Source organism: Gopherus evgoodei, chromosome 4 (assembly GCF_007399415.2).
Source record: "Gopherus evgoodei ecotype Sinaloan lineage chromosome 4, rGopEvg1_v1.p, whole genome shotgun sequence".
NCBI classification, from domain to species: domain Eukaryota; kingdom Metazoa; phylum Chordata; order Testudines; family Testudinidae; genus Gopherus; species Gopherus evgoodei.
In genome coordinates this window covers 92,735,375-92,760,468 of record NC_044325.1, presented here as the reverse complement: position 1 = coordinate 92,760,468, position 25,094 = coordinate 92,735,375, and the positions used below count along the sequence as shown (strand labels likewise).

At 43.2% G+C, this 25,094-nt stretch overlaps 1 protein-coding gene across 4 annotated transcripts in view; it reads left to right on the top strand.

Moving 5' to 3' along the window:
• Positions 1-13,973, top strand: part of LGR4 (leucine rich repeat containing G protein-coupled receptor 4) — a 141,628-nt gene extending 127,655 nt beyond the window's left edge. For all 4 annotated transcript variants that reach the window (XM_030560207.1, XM_030560204.1, XM_030560206.1 and 1 more), the window contains 3 exons: positions 7,527-7,648; positions 8,723-8,803; positions 11,935-13,973. In XM_030560207.1, coding sequence (XP_030416067.1) covers positions 7,527-7,648; positions 8,723-8,803; positions 11,935-13,211 — 1,480 coding nt within the window. In that variant the 3' untranslated portion in view covers positions 13,212-13,973. The remainder of the gene's footprint in view (positions 1-7,526; positions 7,649-8,722; positions 8,804-11,934) is intronic.
• Positions 13,974-25,094: the final 11,121 nt, after the last annotated feature.

Below are 25,094 nucleotides of genomic sequence, written 5' to 3'. Positions count from 1 at the left end.
AGTCAGGTCATTCAGTTAAAGCCACTGTGTTCCTGTTAACTAAGCTCAGTTGTGCTCGATTTTTGTAATAGGTCAAGGGAGATCTTGACCATTCTTATTCCATAAGGCTGCTTTCACCTGTCCTTCTCGGAATCCTTGACACCCTCCACCCAACCCCTTATTTCTGAATTGGAGTAATGGTATGGATGCAGTTCTAGACACCTGTGGAGACCCATTTGCCAGTGACTGAGCATGTCCACTTCCTAGAATCTGGAAAATGGGAGCTAGCTTATGATTCCACCACCCCAACCCTTTATACAAATGCTGGTTATTCTGTAAGGCCCAGCACAATAACAACAGTAGGCATTTAGGGCCTGATCCAAAAGCTTGTTGAAATCAATCGGAACACTCTCATTGACTGGTGGGCTTTGGATCAGACTGTTATGTAGCTTTTCTCATTTTCAGAGACCTATAGAAACATAATTCTCATGTCCCCTATGAAGCAGGTAAGAATTGTTATAGATGGGAAAATTGAGGCAACGACAGTTACTTGTCCAAGACCAGAGGAAAAAGTCAGAGACTTCTAGGATTCAATCCCAGGAGTTCGTGATATTCAGTCGTGTGTTAACAAGAGACTCGGCTCTTTTGATCCAAAAGCTGAGAACTACTGTAACATGGCATTCACTATTCTGACACTCCTCCAAGATGAGCATATAAATAGTGTCCAGGCACAATACAGTTCTTGTAGGATTTCTATTGTAGCCTTGACTCAGAATGACATTGGTTTTGTGAGATTTTGTTGTAAGGGTGATTAGAAATACGCCGATCCCAAAATACTGTACATCTGTGTACATTGTTTAATATTGATTAGCACAGGGGCATTCTAGACTGGTAAGAGTTACCATATTTTGACATGAGCCTTGCAAAATTCCACTTTCCAGAGCAGGAATTACCAGAGTGGTGAGGAAATGCCAGTTTTAGAGTTCAGAGACCATGCTTCAGAAATCAAAGTGCAACCTACCTGATTAATCTTGTGGTGGTTCTTTGAATATGCACCCCTTTTCTAAATCTCTTCAGTGCCCCATTTGCTATAAGTGTGGTTTATTGTACTATTTCCCCTCCTCTTCCACCTTAATTTTCTTTTATCTTGAAAGAAAAATAACTACTTCTTCGAGTACTTGTTCACGTCCATTCCACATTAGGTGTGCAAGCGCCGCATTCACGAGCATCAGAAACTTTTTCTCTTAGCGGCTCTGGCGGGCTGGCAGGGCCCTCACCAGAGTGGTGCCACTGCGCTGTGTATATATACCCCTGCTGGCCCAACCCCCTCCAGTTCCCTCTTACCGTCCATGGCGGCGTTGGAACAACCTCTTGCTCTCGTAAGAGAAGCAATCCCTTAGCCTTAGAAGTACATAGCTGTTATCAGTTAGTTAGCATTTCATTGTTGTTGGACACTAATAGATTAGGTGCTTGGAGGATTCCAGCACCCGCCCCGGGCCACGAGGAATGCCACAGGCCCAAGGATTTAAGGCTTGCCCCATGTGCTGCAAGCCTATGCTGGTTAGTGACCCCCACGACTCCTGTCTACGTTGCCTGGGGGAAGCTCACCAAACAGAGAAGTGTAAGATCTGCAAGGCCTTTAAGCCAAGAACAAAGAAAGAGCCAGACTTTCACTTTGAAGCAGTTACTGATGGAGGCCGCCCTGCAGCCATCGGGCCTGGAGTGCCCGACGCCGGCCCAGCCTCCTCGGTGCAGAGCGCCCTGGAGTCGTTAAGAGACCCAGTACTGGCCAAGCACCACAAGCCACCAGCCTCTGGACACCATAGTAGACCCTGGCACCACTCATCTTCCCTGGTGCGGCCAAAGGCAAAACCAAAGGATGGGAGCGGATGCTCCCCACAGAGGAGACCGGTGCCATATCAGGCCCCGGGTACAGGGAAGAGCGGGATGGACACTGCACCAACTTTGGCACTGGTGGCACCGGCACCACAAGTCCTACCTAGTCCAGCCAGAAGTGAACTCAGTGCGGACAAAGGGCTCGATGGTGTAATAGATCAGCTCTCCACGCCTGACACCTTTGAGGCTGCAAAAGACTCATTGGATTGTTGACAGCGAGCCCCCTCCCAGCCAGGATCCGGGCCCAGGGTGCCATCGAAGGGAAAGCTGGCAGTGGTGCACCCCTCAAGGTCACCATCCCGGCACTGCTTCCGGTGTTGGTCCCGGTCGAGCTCAGAGTCGGTAGACTCCCAATTACCCTTGACTCAGAGGAAAGTCTCAGTACCAGAGGTGAGTCAATGCGCAGGGTTAGTGCAGGACACATGGCACTCCCTGGCACCCCCCCAGGACCAGCACCAGGAGGAGACGAGCCGGGAATCACCGAGGGCTCCCAGAAGACACCGGTCCCGGTCTCGGGATTATCAGTACTGGTACTGGTCCAGAGAGCAGCAGTACTGGTCCCGCTCCTGATCAACAAGAAGCTAATCGTCAGCTTCCTGCCGACACAGATCAATGGCACCGCTGTGGCCCTCGCGCTCAGCGTTGCCAGACTCCGGCGCTGACTTGGGCCAATACAGCAACCCGCAGCAGGGATCAACAAACTGGGGGGCAACCACCGTGGGGACCGCCAGGGCACTGGCCCTTCTGAACCCCTTGGGCCTACCACCTGAATCAAGGTGCTCCCTCCAGGGCCAGCTACTCGGTACAGCAGTCCCAGTCCCCACACCGATGCTCTTCCGTAAGGGAAGCTATGGTGTCCAAGTCACCTGCAGCCTTGCCGAGCGAGAGACTGGAGAGCCCGGTGCTGTGCCCGGTGCCACTCCATGGCCACCGGCCCGAGACTGACACAGAATCCCTTCCCTTGAGGGAGGGGGACCATGGGGACCAGTCGGAGGAAGCTGAGCAACTGCTAACTTCCTCTTTATCTCCTGATGAAGCAGTACCAGGCACGACAGTAACAGGATTTCCGCCAACAGACCAGAAAGCCACCAAGAGCTGCTGCGTAAGGTGGCCCATAACATGGGGTTGCAAGCCGAGGAGACAGTTGAGCAGGAGGACCCCATGGTGGACATTCTGAGCCCAGAAGGTCCATCCAGAATAGCGCTCCTACTCATTAAGACCATTCAGTCTAATTACACAACTATATGGCAGACCCCGGCATCCAGCGCACCAACAGCAAAGGGTGTGGAGCGCAAGTTGTTCGCCCCATCAAAAGGATACGACTACTTGTTCTGCCACCTGAGCCCATGTTCCCTTGTAGTCTTGGCAGTAAATGAGAGAGAGCACCATGGGCAACAGGCCCAAGGCCAAGGTGGCAAAATGCCTAGACCTGTCTGGCGGGAAGGTGTATTCGTCAAGGGGCCTTCAGTTGAGGATTACTAACCAGCAGGCCATCCTCAACAGGCATAACTTCAACTCCTGGGCAGCAGTGGGGAAGTTTAGGGACAACCTCCCACAGGGCTCCCAGCAGGAGTTCATGGCCCTGGTGGAAGAAGGCAAGGCCATAGCGAAAACCTCTCTCCAAGCGTCCTTAGACTCAGCGGACGCGGCAGCCAGGACAATCACATCGGGCGTGGTCACCAGCCTCATCCTTGACAGGAACCTTACCGCAGGCGAGGCAAGACAACATGAGATGGTGCAATAATAACAATAACTCCGATAGGCCGGGCCAGAGCCAAGGCCAACATAAATCTCAGCCAGGCTTTTGAAGGTGCGCTCGAGGACAGCGTATCAGATCAACAACCGGATCCATCCCCTTGTTTCCTCAACCGCCTGTCCCGCTTCTCCCGTGCATGGTCCAGCATTACGTCGGACTGTTGGGTGTTAACGCACGGTGCAAAGTGGGTACATATTACAGTTTTCCTCCCTGCCTACCCCCTATACCCCTTCCTCATCCCTCTTCAGGGACCCTTCTCACAAACATCTCCTAGAAAAGGAGGATCACTCACTCTTAGTGGCGGGGGTGGTACAGATAGTACTCTTAGACCTAAGGGGAAAAGGATTCTACTCCCACTATTTTTTCATTCCCGAGGCCAAAGGGGGCCTTCGTCCCATTCTAGACCTGCGCGGGCTCAACAGGTTCCTAGTCAAGGCTCGGTTCCGCATGGTCTCTCTGGGCACCATCATCCCTTCCCCGAATCCGGGAGACTGGTGCGCTGCCCTCAACATAAAGGACGCGTATTTTCATATCGCCATCCACCCAGCACATTGCCGATTTCTGTGCTTTACCCTGAACTAAGAACATTACCAGTTTGTGGTTTTTACCATTTGGCCTAGCTGCCTCCTGACGGATATTCACAAAATGCATGGCGGTGGTGGGGACATTCTTGCGGAGGCAGAGGATTCGAGTTAACCCATACCTCGATGACTGGCTCCTGGCAGGTCGGTCCGAAGAAGAGGTTTGGTCCCACGTGCAGACGGCCCTGAGTCTATTCTGCAAGCTCGGGCTCCTGGTCAACGTTCTCAAGTCCACTCTCATGCCAACGCAGAGATTGGAGTTTGTAGGGGTGGTCCTAGACGGGGTACAGGCAAAGGCGAGCCTCCTGGAATCACGATTCCAGGCCATCCAGCAGGCAGTGAACTCCTTGTGTCAGTTCCACACTACGACAGCCAGATGTTGCCTGTGGCTGCTAGGCCACACGGCAGCTTGCACACATGGCGTGTGGTTGGGAGCAGAGCAATTGCTCCGTATCAACGTGAAGGAGCTCAGGGCAATTCGTTTAGCGTGCCAGACCTTTCATGCCACTCTGAGTGGTCACAGCATGACAGTCCTGACAGACAACACGACCGCCATGTTTTACATAAACAAGCAGGGCGGAGCCCGTTCCTCCCTGTTCTGCCATGAGGCTCTCCTCCGCTGGAACTTTTGCATAGCCCATGCCATTCACCTCAAGGCAGTGTATCTCCCGGGGGAGCAAAACAGGGTGGGGGACAACCTCAGCAGGTCTTACTGCATGCATGAGTGGACGCTCAGAGCGGACGTCGTGCTTTTGCTCTTCCGAAAGTGGGGGTTTCCCCGGGTGGACCTGTTCGCTTCCAAGGGCAACGCCCGCAATTCTGCTTATTCCAGGGTTGCAGCCTGGGCTCAATAGCTGATGCATTCGCGATTCTGTGGGGAAGAGAATTGAAATACTCCTTTCCATCAATTCCCCTGGTGCACAAGGTACTGCTCAGGGACACAAGGGACAAGGTGCACAGGGACAAGGTGTCGATCATTCTCGTCGCCCCAGCTGGGCCCACCAGCAGTGGTTTGCCACGCTCCTGGAGCTGTAGGTGGAGGCCCTGATAACCCAGCCCGTACACCGGGACCTCATTATGCAGGATGGAGGGTGGCTTCTCCACCCCGACCTGCAATCGCTGCATCTGACAGCATGGAAGCTATGTGGTTAAAAGCTTTGGAGAGCCAGTGCTCCCTTCCTGTGCAACAGGTTCTGCTTCGTTGTAGGAAGCCCTCTACCAGGGTGACTTACTTGGCCAAGTGGAAGAGGTTCTCGTGCTGTGTGGGTCACAACAGGCGGTGCTGGCCATTCTAGAATATCTACTGCACCTCAAGCAGCAAGGGCTGGCCCCGTCTTCTATTAAGGTGCACCTGGTGGCTATCTCTGCCTTCCACCCAGGTTTTTCAGGCAGCTCAGTTTTCTCCCACCCGATGGTGGGGCGATTCCTCAAAGGTCTGGAAAGGGTGTTCCCTTACCCATGCCCCCCAGTCCCTCCATGGAATCTCAACTTAGTCCTTTCTAAGCTCATCGGGGCCCCTGTTCAAGCCCCTGGCCACCTGCTTCCTCCTCCACCTTTCCTGGAAGGTGGCATTCCTGGTGGCCATCACCTCGACCAGAAGGGTATCTGAGCTGAGGGCTCTCACTTCGGAGCCACCATACACTGTGTTTCACAAAGACAATGTGCAGCTTCACCCACACCCTAAGTTCCTCTCAAAGGTGGTTTCACAATTCCATCTGGACCAGGACATTTGTCTCCCAGTGTTTTTTCCCAAACCCCATGTGGACCCGAGTCACCGCAGACGGCACACCCTAGATGTCCGCTAAGTGTTGGCATTCTATTTGGCGCACATCAAGCCCTTTCGTAAATCCACGCAGCTGTTCGTGGCCATAGCTGAGCAGAGACATGGCCTTCCGGCGTCAGCGCAGCGAATCTCGTCGTGGATTACAGACCGCATTCAAGTGTGTTATGACCTCGATGGTGTCCCAGCTCCAGCGGTCATGGCCCACTTGACCAGCGCGCAGGCAGCTTCTACGGCCTTCCTGACACAGGTCCCGATCCAGGAGATCTGCAGGATGGCCACCTGGTCATCGGTGCACACCTTTACGACCCACTACACGGTGAACCAGCAGGCACAGGAGGATGCAAGCAGTTGGCAGGGCGGTCCTCCGATTGTCTCGTGACTCCTACCCTTCTCCAAAGGTAAGCTTGTAATTCACCTAATGTGGAATGGACGTGAACAAGCACTTGAAGACGAAAGAACGGTTACTTACTTTTTCGTAACTGTTGTTCTTCAAGATGTGTTGTTCATGTCCATTCCACCACCTACCCTCCTACCCCTCTGTTGGGGTCGCCAGCAAGAAGGAACTGGAAGGGGTCGGGCCAGCAGGGGTATATATACATGGCGCAGTGACGCCACTCTGGCAGTGGACCCACCAGGAGCCACTAAGGGAAAAAGTGTCCGATGCTCATGCACTCAGCACTTGCACACCTAATGTGGAATGGACATGAACAACTCATCTCGAAGAACAACAGTTACGAAAAGGTAAGTAACCGTTCTTTCCAATGTTAGCAATATAATCTGTTCCATATAGATTGAGAAGAAGCAAAACAGTTGGGTACATCATCTTACCTGAAAAATTCAGATAAAGCTCCATGAGGCCACTGCTTTTGCACAGATTTTTATGGTAACCAATTAGTGCTGAACTGTATATGTGACCAGCCCCTCCCATCGTTTTTTGCACTGATTTTTTAACATGTCCTATTGCCGGCAGAAGGGAAGGTGCATACCAGGAAATCCTGACTTACACTGTGAAGGATTTCATATAAACAAAATGAACAATGAGGATGACAGATGCATGCTTAATCATGTGGTCATCTGGGAATTAACTTACTTGCACAACAGAGTTACTCTCCAGCCAGCTTGATTAGTTTTCATTTCTATGTATACAAGTGATAACATGAATACTAGTAACACCTTGTTTTGCATAAGACAGAGTTGAGCCAAACCCAGAGGAAAGTTTCTTTACCTTCACCGCAGACTGAAGGCATAGATGAAATGGAATCCTGATCCAAACCACCTCTGCTTTAGTTTTGCTTTTGCAAAAATCAAGAGCTCCCTTTTTTTGCCTATCTCCAGTTAGTTTTAGTATCCTAAAGTGTAAGCTCTTCAGAAACTCTCATAACTGATTCTAGCTTGAAGTTGGTCTTTATTAATGTATGTGTCAAAAAGAAGCTGCTGTTGAACAGCTTTAGCTTTGAGGCATGCTACTTTTAAAAATGAGGAATATAGATGCTGCCAGCTAATATTGTTCATTGTTTTGCATGTATTTCAGGTCTCTGTCTGTTCCATATGCCTACCAGTGCTGTGCATTTTGGGGTTGTGACTCTTATTTGAACTCTAACATGGAAGATTCCAGCCACCACGATCAGAGTGTGTTGATAGATCATGATAGAGGTGAGTGCTCCATTGTACTAGGTGTTCCGCTGCATTGCATAAGTTAGGCCAGACCAGGCAGATAATTATGTTGTCCAACAAACAGATGTAGAAATGCATTTAAAGACTTATTATATAAGAACCCACTACAAAATAGTTGGCTCTATGTGATCCAGTTCCTATTTCCAAACAGGTGGGATGAGTCTGCTTGGCTAACACAGGCTTTTCCCTGTCTCAGTTAGAAAATATTTTTTTCTTCTTCCATTGTATTAAATTGGCAGGGTCAGTTATCTTGCTATTCACTTGCTGAGACCAACAGGCTATTTCTTAGAGAGTGCTCTGGAAAGCATCTCCATCTCCCTTTAGAGACAGGGTCTGAACTGTGAATTTTCAATCCCTCATTTCAAGTTTCCAAGTTCTCCTCTTGATGTAGGCTGGGCTGCCTTGGCTAAAAGCAATAGTTCTCAACCTTTCTTACTCCTGGGACCCAAAGTCCATCTGAATTTCTTTTCCAGGAGCCAGCCCGATCCCACAATTCTTTGTGGGCACTACGGATTGTGGCATGGCAAGAACCCATGCCTCTATGTTGTAGTAGGGAGTGCTGAGTGTGGAGGGCAAAGAGAGGAGAGGGGTTGCTGGTGAGAGTGCATCTCCCAACTCTTTCCTCCACATAGCACTCATCTCAGGGGCCCAGTAGTACTGTACAGGGACGGGGGTAAAAGAGGGGAGAAACAAGATGTAATGGGATTACTGCAGGCATGGAGCAACAGCAGGAAGAAGGGAGTAAGTGGCCTTTTCCTTCCCTTCCTTTCTTGAACTCCTTTTGGGTCCTAGAATCCATGGGATTTTCGCAGAGTCCCTCAAGTCCCTCCAGAACAAAATTGAATCTACATTTTGTGTGCGTGCGTGCGCGCAAGCAAAATAGCATTCAGCATATATAATCCCCAGAGAGTGGAGGTAATTGCTTCAGATTTAATGATTTCAAAATACTTGGATGCTCAATTAGGTGGTTTAAAAAAATAGTATCTGGTTAAAAATATTTGAAAGAAATGAAACTCGTACTACTTTGGGACTAAAATTCCTGCCTTTACTCAGCTACAGCAGATGCAGATGTTCCAAACACTGATGAGAATGAAGAGCTGGGTCAGACAGTTATTCATTGTACACCCACGACAGGTAATTAAAACAACCACTTTAGTTATACTCTAAACTTCTAGCCTTTCATTGTGCTTCAGGTATCTTCTGAATTATGTCTCTTAATTCCTCATGGTCCCTGTGTATACACAATCCTGCAGTGCTTGGGTGAAACTCCTGCTGATATCAGTGGTATCTTTGGATAAGTAAATACCACAGGACTTGGCCCAATTTAGCACTGTAGTAGAGATCCATGCTGGAAAAAGTCCAGGTGTGATTCCCAAGCTCAGTGCACAGAATCTTAGCCTCTACATTTAGATTTGACAGTATTTATTGTCCTTTAATGCTTTGGACCAACTCTCCACATTAGCAGAGCATCCAAACTGCTCCAGCTACAAAGGGTTGTAGTGCTTGTGGAGTTGCCAAAATTCCCTGATATTACAAAGGAACACCACAGACAGCTTCCATTGCTGTTCTTCCTGCCCAGCTATCTTCCTTCTCTGTAGCAGCTACTTCTTCCTTGTAAGGTCACCCAGAAGGTTCAGACATACTACCGAAGCCACTGCCCACTACAGACCTGCTGAGAACCATTGCACATTGTTCAAGCCAGCTAATATGTCTCCTTCCATGTACTTGCCACCTTCCCATTCCCCTCCCATCCCCCAGCTTCCCTGCACAGAAGCATATTGCCAAGGCAATTGCCACACGATGGAGAGGGGCCTGCACCTATTTTATCTCTGTCTCTCATGGCAATATTCTGAATCCACGATTTGGATTCACCAGACTGGCTTTTGCCTTTTGTGCCAGCTTCTGTTTTCATATGTGGAGTGTTAGAGAGATTTCCTGGGTCACAGGAAAAGCAGTTTATGATTCTAGAGGAAAATTCATCATTGGTGTAACTGCACTATACTCAGTAGTTACCTTGGGAATGAATTTAACTTATGCTGCTTTGTGCTTGTTTGCTTGTGGATTGTTAGGTTGCTCACAGGAATTCTAATTCATGTGCTATGGTAAAAGCTTTACAGCCATTGGCTCTCTCATTTTGCACATGCTGGTGATGCTTTAAGGAGCTAAGCACAAATACTTGTTTTTTAAGCTTACTGCCTACCTCCAACCCCCCTCCCTTGCGCATAATCTCTTCCTAGTCCAAGATGTTGCTCTGATCTTGAGTAGGACATCTGCCCTCTGTGTAAATACAGATCATTGCTCATACGCCAGGTCCACTCCTCATTTTGTCTAGTTGCAGAGACTAGATTGCCAATCATTGAAGTAATGGAGCCAGCAATTAGAAGCATCAACAACTCCTGCCTCCCCATCTTATTCATGTGTTTGCACTGAGAATGGGAAAAGGAAGACTTTTCCCAGGGGAACAAGAAGCATGAGGTGGCAGAGGAGGCAATAGAAGAAAGTGGTTGAAGGCCGAGGAGGATTTTTTCTATCTGAGTGGTAGAGATAGCCACTAACATATCCTACAGCTGTTAGAAAATGATTTGCAAATTTGTCTTGGAAATACTGAATTCCCTTTCCATCAACACTGTTTGTTCCCTTTTTCTTTTCCTAAATAGCATGTAGTTTTTTGCTTTAAAGTAGTATTCTTATTAACATTAGTATGTTCATGTGATATGAAAAAAATATGGTTTGAAAATAATTATTCAGTGAAGAATCTACTACTTGGGAATGCCTGCAAGAAAGGGAAATTTGTCAGCTGTTTTGGTTGGTCTGTTTTCTAATGATCCAACTGTACCATTATGTAAACTGATTTCCCTCAGTGCAGAAAAACATGTTGATTTTTGTCTTGGCTATAAACTAGAGGCAAGATTAAATTCTGCTGGGTTCTGAAACAAAGTTCAAAAAGGCAGTTAAGACCTTGAGGGGGTTTTGCACTGACCTTTGATTGATTTCCACAATAACTGTTTCACTCAAAGTTTGAGTAAGACTGTACCTACTGTGTGGTCTTGGGGCCATTTGTGGCCCTTGATGCTCTGAATTGGGGTTATCTTTTGCTGGCTGGATCAGCCTCCAGCAGCTTTTCACCAGCTCAAGATGGTAGCACCATCTGCACACGCCCCTTTTTGCCCTAGAAGTCTCACTGCACCCAAGGGCCACTGGCATGTGGCATAGAGCTGGGGCCACCTGAGATTCCCCATCTGCAAGAGGGATTGCCACTTACGATGTTTAGTGTAGGTTTCAGTGCTTGGGACACTGCAAGGGCCAAGGCCCATCACATTGGTAAACAAAGTTTTTGAGGACTCCAAGAGTATTACTTTACATATATAGGTAAATAAATAAATACACAGAGAGAGAGCACATCTTATTGACTTTCAAAATGCACTAGATACATTCATTAAATAGCCTTCATGACATCCATGTGATCTCCTATAGGAGTTCATGTGGAGGGGATTTGAGGGAGTGTGGGAGCAATGATGCTGCTTAAGCTCATTCTCTTTCCTTGTGACAGATTTATGGGTTAAGTTGATTTACCTCTCATTTCTTCATCTCCATGGCAAAAAATGTAGAGGATAATTTTCTTCTGTGACTTCCCCAAAGTAACCCAGTGTGTCACTGGCAGGGCTGGGAACAGAAAACTTGTGGTGAAATCCTGCCCCCTTTAAGTAAATAAATCGAGTTTGTTGGCTTTTTACAAAAGTGTTTCCTTGTAACTTTTTTTTTTTTTTTAAAGAAACAACATTGACAACTTAAAGTAACCCAGAGCTATTCCAAAGGAGTGTTTGTGAATCACGTTACAGGAACTTGGGTTTAAAAAAAAAAGTGGGGCAAATTTTTCAGGATAGATTTGAACAGCAAAATGTTTCTATTTCTTTGTACCAATGTGTTTATAAAAAGTATGGAGGTAAAAATAAGTTATTTAGGTGACCCTAATAAAAGCTGTATTGAGTAGTAGAAAGACAATTAGGGTTTAATTATTTATTTTGTTTACACAAACTATTCCTGAGTGACCATTCTTCCTAGTAATTATCTCTTCAGGCTTAATTAATTTGTAAATAGCTTCAGCAGCACACTTTACTTTCAGCTGACCTATTTAGGAGTTCACATGAGTGCTGCTGTTCCAGAAATAATGAGTTCTGTGCTTGTAATAGTGCTTAATTATGCAAGATTTTCAGTGCTATTTTATTTTTCTTAATTCCTTGTCCTTTTTGTTCTGTTTCTTCTAGGTGCTTTTAAGCCCTGTGAATATTTACTGGGAAGCTGGATGATTCGACTTACTGTCTGGTTTATTTTTCTGGTTGCCTTGTTCTTCAACCTGCTTGTCATGTTAACAATATTTGCCTCTTGTACTGCATTGTCTTCCTCCAAACTGTTCATAGGCTTGATTTCTGTCTCTAATTTATTTATGGGAATCTATACTGGTATATTAACTTTCCTGGATGCAGTCTCTTGGGGAAGATTTGCTGAATTTGGCATATGGTGGGAGACTGGCAGTGGTTGTAAAGTTGCTGGGTTTCTTGCAGTCTTTTCATCAGAAAGTGCCATTTTTTTCCTGATGTTGGCAGCTGTTGAACGAAGCTTCTCTGCAAAAGAGATAATTAAAAATGGGAAAAGCAATCACCTAAAACAATTCCAAATTGCTGCAATTTTTGCTTTCCTGTGTGCTATGGTAGCTGGATGCTTACCACTTTTCCATAAAGGGGAGTATTCAGCCTCACCGCTCTGCTTACCCTTCCCCACTGGAGAAACACCTTCACTAGGGTTTACAGTAACTTTAGTGCTCCTAAACTCATTAGCATTTTTGCTAATGGCTATTATCTATACTAAACTTTACTGCAACTTGGAAAAAGAGGACCTGTCAGAAAACACACAATCCAGCATGATTAAGCATGTCGCTTGGCTAATCTTCACCAACTGCATCTTTTTCTGTCCTGTTGCATTTTTCTCATTTGCACCACTGATCACCGCAATCTCTATCAGCCCTGAAATAATGAAGTCTGTTACTCTAATATTTTTCCCATTACCTGCTTGTCTGAATCCAGTCCTATATGTTTTTTTCAACCCAATGTTCAAGGAAGACTGGAAATTACTTAGACGGCATATCACCAAAAAAAATGGAGCAGTGGCAATTGCTGTCAATACTCAAGGTGGCTGTGTGATACAGGATTTCTACTATGACTGTGGCATGTATTCACATTTGCAGGGTAACCTTACCATGTGTGAATGTTGTGAATCACTTCTTTTATCCAAACCTGTACCATGCAAACACTTAATAAAATCACACAGTTGTCCTACACTGGCAGTGGTGCCTTGCCAACGGCCAGATGGGTATTGGTCAGACTGTGGCACGCAGTCTGCCCATTCTGATTATGCAGATGAGGATGACTCTTTTGTGTCGGACAGTTCAGACCAAGTGCAGGCCTGTGGTCGCGCATGTTTCTATCAAAGCAGAGGATTCCCTTTGGTTCGTTATGCCTACAATATACCAAGAATTAAAGACTGAAAGGCTTTGCTGTAAGCTGTTCTCATAAGGAAGAAGTACAATGTTTCATAGACCATACCTGTTCTGACCTTTCAACCAGGAAGCACTTTTGTAATCATTGTGTGGTGTCTCTTGTAAAGAAGGGAAGTGGGCAGTAAATTTATTGAGCCATACATTTTGGGGGGTGGGAGGGGGAAAGTTGACAACTGTAAATAATGGGTAAATCAAACCTTGTAACCCAATATTTTTATTCTTTTCAAGCAATACTGGTTTCTTTTATACAGTTTTTATGTGCTAAAGGTCTGTTTCCATGTTGAACTCCAATTGTATTTTGCTTCTACTGTTGTGTGAGGCAAGTTCTATCAATCTTTCTGGTTAAGCACAATATAAGGGACAGCTGTTAATATTAAGAAATTATTTTTAAATGTGATTTTCTATAATTAAGAAAAAATTGTTGCTAGCTTTGTATAGTATTTTCAGCATTAATCTCAGGATGACTTACTGCAGGGCCAAAAGAAGGGACTATGTCTCCCATACAGAACTGTGAGAGAAATATAGGTATAACATTTTTGTTTTTTTATATTTCAAACTAAGATTTGATCTTAATAAGATAACTATTTTTTATTTAAAAAAATCTTTTATCATCCCTCAAGATCTGCAGACTGTATGAAATAAGAATATTAACAGTTGTCGGGAGCGGTAGAAATGAATATCAGAGGGGTAGCCGTGTTAGTCTGGAACTGTAAAAAGTGACAGAGTGTCCTGTGGCACCTTATAGACTAACAGAAGTATTGGAGCATAAGCTTTCGTGGGTGAATACCCACTTCTGTTAGTCTATAAGGTGCCACAGCACTCTTTGTCACTTTTTACAGAACTGAATATGGTTTTCAGTGGAGACACCACTGCTTCAGGTGAAAACCATAGTACCATTCCTCAGTATTATGTAAGGTCATACTACCAGAAGGAATTACCGTGGGCTAGACAGTGTGTATCGTCCATGCTGTCTATGTATGAGCTTAGCATGCTTATTTAGGAAGAGAGAGAGAAGCTAAAATATTTTGCAGCCCTATTCACTGCTTATACACACAGTGATGTCTCTGAGCATCTTGAGACTTTACCAAAAGGGGTGGCAATGAAAAGCAGTTTTGCAATATAGAAACTTCTGCATCTCTGCCAATTATTTTTCTCAGAGTAAAGTACAATGTGGTGAGATGGACTAATCTTGATGTAAATTGGTGAATTAATTTAAAATTTTCTTAAGCATCTAAGACCCAAGTATCACTTAATTACCATCAATTATCATTCAGTCTGTACTTAGTTTGAAGTTTGATCAACATAAAGTTATGAATGCATGATCAAAGTAATTATAGAAGTTTCTTGAACAATATGCTGAATCAGTAGCAAATCCACTGCCATACCAGTTACTCTGGAAATGTTCTTGTTAAGATTTAAGCTAGATTGCTGTTTTGAGACTTAAACTGTACATACTGTGCATATAATGAATTTTTATCTTTGTATTGTAAATTATTTGATAGAACACATGATGGGAAATACGGCTTCAGTTCATTTTTGTTAATTAAAGCTACCTCCTAAACTATAGTGGCTGCCAGTAATTGTGGTTTATATACTTTTTTGCATTGTAAATAGACATGGTTGTACATTGTCACTGTAATAAAACAGAATCCTTGTATATCAAATCATGTAGTTGTACAAAATATTGGGAGTGTTTCATCTACATTATGCTGTAATTTTTGTAAGCCAAACTATTCAAGTAAAAACAAACAAAAACAAAAAAGAAAACCATCCCAGAGTTTTAGCTTTTGTATAGTTATACTCATAAATATTTCATCTTAAATTGGCATGGAGTGTCCCAGTAAAAGCAAATAAAGCCAACATGGATATTGCTAGAAATCACACTTCTTAAAAAATGCATAAGATCTTGGAAAAGTTCCAGATGCACAAAATCAGCATGGGTCGTTATGCTCATAAATATGGTGTCTGATACAATGTATTACATATGGTTGGAGTTTTGGAAAGAGATGTGCCAACAGAATGACAGAGTTGCCAGTTTAAATGTGGATTTATGAACTAAACTTAATGCTGTAGACGGCAGTAAGTTAAAGTGTTTGGCTTTTTACAAAGCACTCTTCATTGTGAAGTATAGAATTTAAGCCCAAAGGTACTTGTACATTTTTAGTATGACTTGGAAGATCATCCAGATGCTAAATATTTATTTTTTTAAAACCCATCATTTCATTGCCAAGATGCACTTTTTTTGAGCCACTATTATGTGAAAGATGCACAATCTGTTTAACATTCCTTCTGTTGGCAATGTAGCAGCAGTTAAATAACTGAAGTATATGTAGCTACTTTCAGCTCTATTTGAAAAGAGGAAAATAAATTTCAAATGGAAAAATACAATCAGTAGGGAAAGAAACTATCAAGCTTCCAATAGGACAGTGGTTCTCAAATTTTTGTACTGGTGACCCCTTTCACATAGCAAGCCTCTGAGTGAGACACTCCCCCACCCCCCCTTATAAATTAAAAACACTTTTTTATAAATTTAACACCATTATAAATGCTGGAGGCAAAGCGAGGTTTGGGGTGGAGACTGACAGCTCACGACCCTCCATGTAATAACTTCGTGACCCCCTAGGGGGTACTGACCCCCAGTTTGAGAACCCTTGCAATAGGGTATCGAGCAACAAAGTGTTGTTTTTTTTTAAATCAGTCTTTATTAAATATTGATACCTTTCTTTAAAGTGTTACTAAAATAGTCAAATACTGTTAGGGGACCAGATAGCAAGTGTAAAAAATCAGGATGGGATGGGGAGTAATAGGAACCTATATAGGAAAAAGCCCCAAATATTGGGACTGTCCCTATAAAATCAGGACATCTGGTCACCCTAGATACTGTTAAGTTGTTATGTTAATGTTTTAAACCCTGGAAAATATTGGCTTGTAATGTTCTTGTTAATTGTGACTGTGACTTAATGAGTGATTGTTAATTGTATTCCTCACAGTTTCTTCCAAAGCTAGCCAACATGAAATAGGTTCTTTCTTACCATCAGAGAGTGATAGAAGCAATAGTCCCCTGAAGTCACTTCCCTGAGAAAGAGGGCTGCAAAACTGAGCTGGGGCCCAGCTCCACCAACACAAGATAAAGGAGGCAGGTGTCGGCTTGCACAGGAGAACTTGGAGAAATCCAGTTAAACAGTAGGAAAGGCCTGTCAACAATGTCCTATGCTTCACAAGTTCATTGAAGTAGTAATGCTCAATGCTGGAACCACCACAAGGTAGGTACAGGAAAAACCACCAACAGAGAATACAGCTGTCAGCATCCACCCTCCAAAAGTGGCATCTTGTGACTCCCCTTTTCCCCATAATTATACGAAGAAGTTAATATAATGACACATGGGTGCCTGATATAGTTCTAGCGAGTAACTTACTTTTTTTCAGTCAAGTAAAAATTACTTACTTACATAATGTTCCTGAAGGTTTCTCCTGATAACAATAGATTCCCGACAGCAGTTTTGAACTTAAAGTAATTGAAATCCTAGGAAATTAAACCCTTCTTGGTTCCTGCAGGAAACAGAACAAACAGATCACCTGATTTTTCTAACCCTTCTCGTTACTTTAAGAGACAGACTTAAAACCATCCTCACAGCAAGGCTAAGGATGAGGGTTTTTTTCTAAATCCTGCCAAATATGAGCACCGAGAGAAGTCCCACAAAGAAAATGGAACCTAGCCTGCCTGAAAGAACTCACCCAATATGCAAGATGCAGGAAAACAATTGAGCTGGGTCATCTATCCATTACATTCTATAGGTGTAGTGACAGAGCAAGAACTTTGGCTATTTTTCTTGTCTCCTGCCAGAGGCGGGTACCTTTGTTTAGACGGTCATAGGATACTGAAGAAAGAAGCTGCTAAATCTTTTATGTAATAAGGTATCCACTTAGAAATAACTTTTTATGTTCACTTTTTAGTTAATTTTATTTGTTTTAAAAAATGTATTAAAAGGCAAAAAAAAATAGGCATTCCCATTTTGAGTGCTTACTGAAATCAGTTACTTCAAATATTTTGGCAGTTCACTGTTGTGCATGAGTGATCACCTGGAGTTTAAAATCTGTAACTGGGAGTCCATTCCTGCAGACTTCATGCAGTTATTCCTTCAATGGAAGTTTTACACAAATAACATCTGCAAGCCCATGCTTTTCTAAAAACATTTAAAATATGAACATAGATCAAAGACAAAAATGGGTTTTGTATTATGCTTTTTAAAAAAATTAATCTCAAACACTAGTTTAACCTGCAGAATTCAATCCATCATGTACAAATGTTTTTTGATGTAGGGCCATTTTTGCAGTTTAAGTGATACATTTTCGTACATAAAAGTCGCAAGTTGTCAATTACATCCCTTAAATTTTCAGTTCTAGCTGCACCCTTCCAGCTGAATATCCTGTGTTCAATTTTGTAATTATAAATACATTTATCAGAATTGTACACAAATCCTTTTATGTCTAACTTCTCTCACTTTCTTTTGACTTTATTGAACAGTTTTTTACCAGCCTTCTGTTCTAATTTGCAGGCTAATACTTTTTAATTAACCAAAATATTTATAGCTTTCTTCAGAAGCTTATCCATAGTTCAAATACCATACTCTCAATTTAATTATATTTTTTTAAATTGTCTAGGTGCTTTGATCTCTTACTGCTAGCTTCCAAGTTTCAATTTTTTTTTATTTTATTTTTTTTTGGCTGGAAGTTTTTTTTAGTCACTTTTATACAGTAGAATCTTATTAATTTCCACTAAAGACTATACAGTAGAATCTTATTAATTTCCACTAAAGACTGGGACACCTGTTGCTAATGACTGAATTTTATAAAATTGAGTGAATGAAAAAAATTGAAAACCGAGGATACTGCATCATATTATTTTTTGTAAATTGTAGAAGCATGCATACACCATAATGACTTAGATGTGGATGAGTTTGTTTTAATGTATTAAAGGTATTTTATATTAGATATAGATTTTGTAAATGAAATATACTGCTGCATTTACTATACAATCTTTGTTTTGAGTTGGAGATAGAGTAGACTATCTTGTTTCTAGGTAGATAAGCAGAGTTCTACTATATCAAAATATGATGTTTCATTGGGTTGTCAAGCCACAAGGCACTAACTGTGTTTTCCTCTGAAATGCTCAATCTAACCATATGATCTGTTCTAAAAAAATTAACCATATTGTTAATTGGAGTTTTTACTCCAATTAGATGATCATTCATGTGAAGACTTGTTGCAAAGGGAAAAAAGGGCCACATAGTTGACTGATTGATGGTGACCTCTAGATAATGCAATTAGACAATTTTGGCATGAGCATATAGACTGAGGATACATCTACATTGTAATAAAAGACCTGGGGCATGGCCACAGCTGGGGGTCAGCCAACTTGGGCTCAGACTGCAGCTAAAAATTTCAGCATAGACATTGGGGCTCAGGCTGGAGTCCACAAAGGGGATGGCTCTCAGAGCCAGGATGCAGTCCAGGCCTGAACGTCTACACTGCAACTTTTAGCCCTGCAGCCCAAGTACAAGTCAATAGACTTGGGCTCTGAGACTCAGTGCCATGGATTTTTTTTTTACTCCAGTGTAGACGTACCCTTGGGATGAAATCCTGACCTACTGAAGTCAATGGGAGTCTTGCCACTGATTTCAGTGGGACCAGGATTTTACTCTGAATATTCCATATAGATTCCTTCAGAATTTTCCAACAGAAGAAAGAAATTCTCCGCATCTTTAGGCTACTCCCATTGCAATGGAAAGAAATTTTAAATATACCAGTGTGGAAGCATGAGGAATGCTAAAACACACTATAATTAAGGTCCCCAAAATTCCACAGCCTCTGGAAAAATATGACCAAAAAAGAACTAAAAGCAGCCAATACATCTTCACGAAGGTAGACACTTGCAGAATGGGCCCTTCAGAGCCTGGTCTGCGCGAGTGATGGGTATGAGGCCAGGTGGCTTTCCCCCTGGCTCAAAGGACTGCTGTTCCTCCCTTTGTTGGGAAACTCTGCAGATTTAAAGACCAAATACTAAACCTGTAGATTTGTCTGAGGTTGGTGAAAATGAAAAGATTAGACAGCATAATTTTACACCAAAATATATGGACAGTCAAAAAATGGAATATATGGAATTTAAAATTTTTAGATGTATTGAGAAGATTTAGAAGAAGATTTTCAAGATTTAGACATATTTCCTGGTATTGAGAATCTATTGAAAACGTGAATTTAATGTTTTCTTTTATCAGATGCAGCTAAGAATAAATTGGCTACATTATTTTAACTTGATGCTGCTTTTGGTGAAATACGATGAACTGTGATCATATCTTTTCCCTCCATTTTTGTTAACTTGCATGATAATTCAGAAACAATATTTTGGTTAATTGAGAAGTCTGTATATTTCTAGATTCTTCACAGACAGATCCACAGAAAGAAAATATGAATGCTATAATGTCTTGAGTCTTGAAGTGGTATACATAGCATGTTTTTTTAATCTGCAAAATTGCAAGTTTAAATAAGGATTAATACATATGACACTCAGCCAAAATAAATTTTTAGTCTAAATTGACTACTTCTGCTGTGTGTAAATCATCATGATCTTCTAGGAATGAGATTAATGCCTATTTATATTTTTAAATTTTTATGCTATTAAGAGAATGAGAAAGGGTTTATTTTTTATAACAATTTAATGTCTTTATTATCCTTCCAAGTGTCAACATGGTAATAAATGCTGTTGTTCATAAATATTTTAGTTGCTTGTTTATTTCCCCTTTCTTCCCTTATTCACAGGAAGTTTTTTTCTTAATTATTTTGTGTACGATTATTTAGTAGCATATATTTTCTAGTATCTAATAGGACTTTTTCAGTTTTTCTAAGTAACTTTCAGTAGTTATAATTAAAAATTTGTAAATGTTTAAAAATAAGCAATAGAAAAGATATATAAGTAATAAGCAGCCTGATCTTACAGGGTTTGAGTCAAAGCCTACTAGTCAACAAAAAGACATAACATAATCAAATCACCAAAAGAGACGTCTCCTTAGTGAATGCCTCCTGGAACAGGGATTTAGGGTATGTCTGTATCACAGATGCAACAGCAGCAGTGCTGTAGTGCCTGAGTGTAGATACTTGATACAGCACCAGAGAAAGGTTTTTCAACCATTGTAGTTAAACCATGGTCTTGGGAGGCAGTAGCTAGGTTGACAGAAGAATTCTAGCGGTGTCTGTACTGGGACTTATGTCAACTTACCTGTCTCTTAGGATGTGAATTTTTCACACAGGCAAGTGATGTACCTTGGACATGAGTTTTAGATGAAGACCAGGCCTTAAATTATCATTACAGTTACATTTCAATGATGATTTCATAAATTTCATAGAGCTACGGGCCAGAAGGAACCTTTAGATAATCTGGTCTGGCCACCTTTTATATCACAGGCCATTCAATTTCACCAAATATTTCTCTATTGAGCCCAATGACTTTAGGTAGACTAAAGCCAGGGGCGGCTCCAGGCACCAGCACGCCAAGCGCGTGCTTGGGGCGGCAAGCCACTGGGGGCCCTCTGCCAGTTGTGCCTGCGGGAGGTCCGCTGAAGCTGCAGGACCAGCGGACCCTCCGCAGGCATGCCGCCGAAAGCAGCCTGCTTGCCGTACTTGGGGCGGCAAAATGCCTAGAGCTGCCCCTGACTAAAGCATTTCAGTCCTCAGGAGTCTAAATTGTTGTGTGCCATAGGCAGAGAACAGGAGAGACCAAGGTGCCACCAGTATCTGAGGCCCCTGCAATGGCAGGGAATAGATAAGGAAAATGTCTAGATGATTCTAGCATGTGATCCTCGCTGCATGCTGCTGCAGCAGACGGGGGGGGGGAACCCCAAGGTCCTAGCCAATCTGACTTGGAAGCAAATTCCTTCAATCCCAAATTGGGCAACCAGTTTGATCCTGAATGTGTGAGCAAGACATATCAGCCAAGCTTTTAAAAAAAGAGAATTCTCTCCACCATTTCAGACCAGTGGCCCACACTGCCCAATATCCCATCTCCAGCTGTGGCAAATCTCTGAAGCATAAGAGGAAGGTGAAAAAACAACAAAGCACAACCCACAATAGATCTGGTCAATTGTGCTTTGGGGGAATAAGATTATTTCCTGATCCCTGCAGAATGCTGGCTGTAGCCCTGAAACATGAGATTTAATTACAGCTCTGCATTAAGACAATAGCTGTAAGTTTTATGAGTAAATTGAGGGACAAGCCCTTAAGACCCACCTAGCAGGATCAACAACCTATAAGGGGTGCCAGGACCAGGTCACATCCTGCCCACGAGAGACACTCACAAGAGGTGGAATGTCCCCTGTCTGTCACAAGAACACTTGAAAAGGGCTTGGGGAATGGGGTGTACCTATATTAACCTGCAAGGCAAACTAAGGGCTGGCAGAGTCCAGAGGAGATGTTTTTGGTGGGTAAAAGGCTGGTGGGGTTAGGTTGCTGACACCCAGTTAAATCTCCTTACTGCAGGCAGGTACCTTAACAAGGTGACTCTCAGTCCTGGGTACCCTTGGAACCATCACTATTAGACCATTCAAATGCTTGTTTCCTACCACTTCCTTCAATTATAGGCATGTTAAACTCATACTCTGAAATTTGCTAAACAACAAAGTGACACTGAGATTAGAAACACAAACACAATGACAGAAAATTTACCTTGTTAGTAAATTTAGGGGGAAAGAGCTGAAACATTCATTTGGAGATGGAAATGTGGAAAGCAGTAATGTTGAAAAAACTATGTCTGATGGTTGGTAGCAGAAAGGGCCATCGGAATATTTTCCTGCAAATATAGAAGCATATACCTCATGGAGTAGAGAGATAACAATCACTCTCAATACAGCTTTGGTGTGATCTAATCTAAAAATATTACACTTAATTCTTGGCACATCAATACAGTAAACATATTGGACTGAAGAGTTCACAGAAGAGCAACAAGGAAGAACTGATTTATGAGGAAAGATTAAAATGCTATATATGTGTAGTGGGACTAAGACAATTATGCTGAAATGTAAATGCCCAATCCTGTCTCAATAGAGTACTGGGAATACAACTGGATCCTAATTTTATGAATATTTAATAGGTGAAAACATCATGAGAAGAGAGAAATTATTTAAGGTAGTCCAAAGGGAGTATAGCTAGTGGTAAAGGGATGTAATTAAAAAAGGGAAAATAAAACCTTCATATTAGGAAAAATAATTCTTGAGAATTAGATCTGCTAGAGTGTGGAATAGTCTCCCAAGGGAAGTGGTGGAAGTGTGTGACATATTTAAAACTAAATTACATATATCACTAGAAAATACATTATATGGAACAATCTTGCATTGACAGGGGACAGTCTGAGTAACCAAAAATTGCATAAACTCTGTTTCTTTGAAAAATATATTTTAACAATAAAGATGAAATGGGGGGCAACCCTAGTTTGATATTCTACTTGTGACATTCTGAATGTTGTGGTACCTTATCAATGCCACAAAGTCCTATTTATTGACATTCTGTTAGCATTGTGTTCAAGTTAAAATACATTGGGGCCCAATCCTACAGTCCTTGTGCAGGAAAAATGTCTCAGTGTATTGCAGGATCAAACCAGATTGTGAAACTCTGCCCCTACTCGTAATGAGTATCTTGGACCAAATCATCATTGACTTCAATGGAGCTGTGCTAATTTACATCAGCTGAAGATTCTGGCTCTTTTGTATCACCAGTGGACTAAACGGACTGCAAAGAATTCCATTATCCTGCAACTGTTACTCAGTTTCCAATTCTCTGGTAAGCACATGGCAGAGCAGTGTTAATGCAGAAATATGTCTTAAGAAATTGGTAAGGAATTACTTGGTTTTTTTTCCTGCACTTCTCTTTCATTTTGAGATCAAAGGACACTAGAATGGGATATGAACATTTAAAAGAGGGATTAAACAATTGTACCCAGATCTGCCCATACCAATGTGGAAGGGAGATGAGTTGCCTCTGAGATAACCTGGGTCCCCTTGGAGAGTTCTGTGCCTAGCAGAGATGGGAATCTTCAGGCAGGAAGAGCTTTTGGTTTAAGAATCAAGCTTCTAAGGGATTTCACAACTGCCTCAAAATCTCAGAATTTGTAATGGTGATGTGGCTGGAAGTGGTGTGCATTGAAAATCCAAATGCATTGCAACCTGGAAATTTAATTGAAGTAGACTCCAGAAGCAAGAGAGAGGGGTCATGTCCCAATAGGTCCAAAGGGGACAGTTTTCATTATAGTCTAGATTCCTTTTGAGAGAGCTGTGGTTTTATTTTCCTGATATAAAAATGTATTTGACATGCAACTATTTTTCAAAAGGCAAAGGGAAAACTAAGCATAATGATGGGGCAACTCAAGAGGAAAATCTCAGGCTTTACAATTGCCAATTGTAGGTAGTCATGAGACTGTGCATAGGTAGAGGGAGTAAATCCTGGCAGCATAACTCTCGTATCTTTGTCAAGCTCCAATTTTGATAATTACTTTTTCTAAATTCTCCCTATTTCAGATTAATACCATCTTTGGCCCAAATCCTGCAAACACTTATGCACATGCTTTACAATGGAACTACTCACATGTGAAGTAAGCTTTTGCAAGATCAGGGCATTTGTCATTAAAAGCTGTTTGCTGTTAAGTGTCTGTAGCATTGCAGTCCAAATCTAGCTGCATTTCAGTGGTGGATAAAGTGGTTTGTACATACTTAATACCTACTCTTGTACTTACAGGGTGGGATCCATGAAGGGACTTACGCATTGCAATATTGAGTGTCAAAGTAGCTACCTTTTAAGTGCCTAGAAAATCATGCCCCATAGGTGGTCCATGATGATGTTTTCAGCTGCATAAGTCTCATATGTAGGGGCCTGAAAGAAAGCAGCTCCCTTATAACCTTTAGCTGTGTGGATACAGTTCTCACACAGCATGTAGGGGGCAAAGGAAATTGAAGAGGAGCCTGCCACTTCTAAGGTGAGAGGCCTGATCTGGTAGCTATGCACAGAGGGCATCTACTGGATTAGGGCTCCGTATGTGGGCAATTTGTGAATTGCTCCAGGACTTGGGTGGCTGCATATTACTAGAGGCAGTAGAATGCCTGATCAAGCAGGAATGAGGTGCCCAGGCACCTAGAGCAAGGCTGCAGTGCATATGCCCAGCAGCAAAAAACGTAGGTGCCAAGGCAGTTTAGGTGCCTGCCTAGGTGGGTGGCTGCTGAGCTGAGTTTGATGGTGTACTCTGATGCCTGAAAACAGGACTTTGGTGTCTCAGTACCTTTGTGGATTCCAACCAATGTGACTGTAGTACTTGAGGACCGAGTTACATCTCAGGCATCACAAACATGCCAGATCAGTGCTGTGTATAATTACATGATTTTAAGGCTTGAATAGATCATTACGGTTATTTAATTGGACCTCCAGCATAACATGGGGAAAGAGAATTTCACGAAGTCCCAGCAGTTGTTCCAAGGGCTAATTATTTTCACAGAGGGGAAAAACCTTCCGGTCTGGATCTGCCCAACGTCCAGGTTCCAGCCCCTAGTCCCTGTTCTGCTGCGGCTCGGGTAATGAGCCATCTGCTCCGCTGCCAGCTGGGCCCTTCCCGTGTCAGTCACGCCACAGCCCCCTGGCCGCCGTCCCCACTAACCCAACGCCCCAGGGCCGGAGCGACCCGCGTCTGCCCGCCCCGCTGCGCGCCTGCCGGGGGAGGCCGGGCACAAGGCAGTGCCCGCCCGAGGGGGGCGGAAGGGAGGGAAGCGGCGGGAGAAGGGGATTGGCTGGCGGGAAGTGGGGCGGCAGGAGACGTCGCGCAGGGTCGAAGCGTCCCCGTTG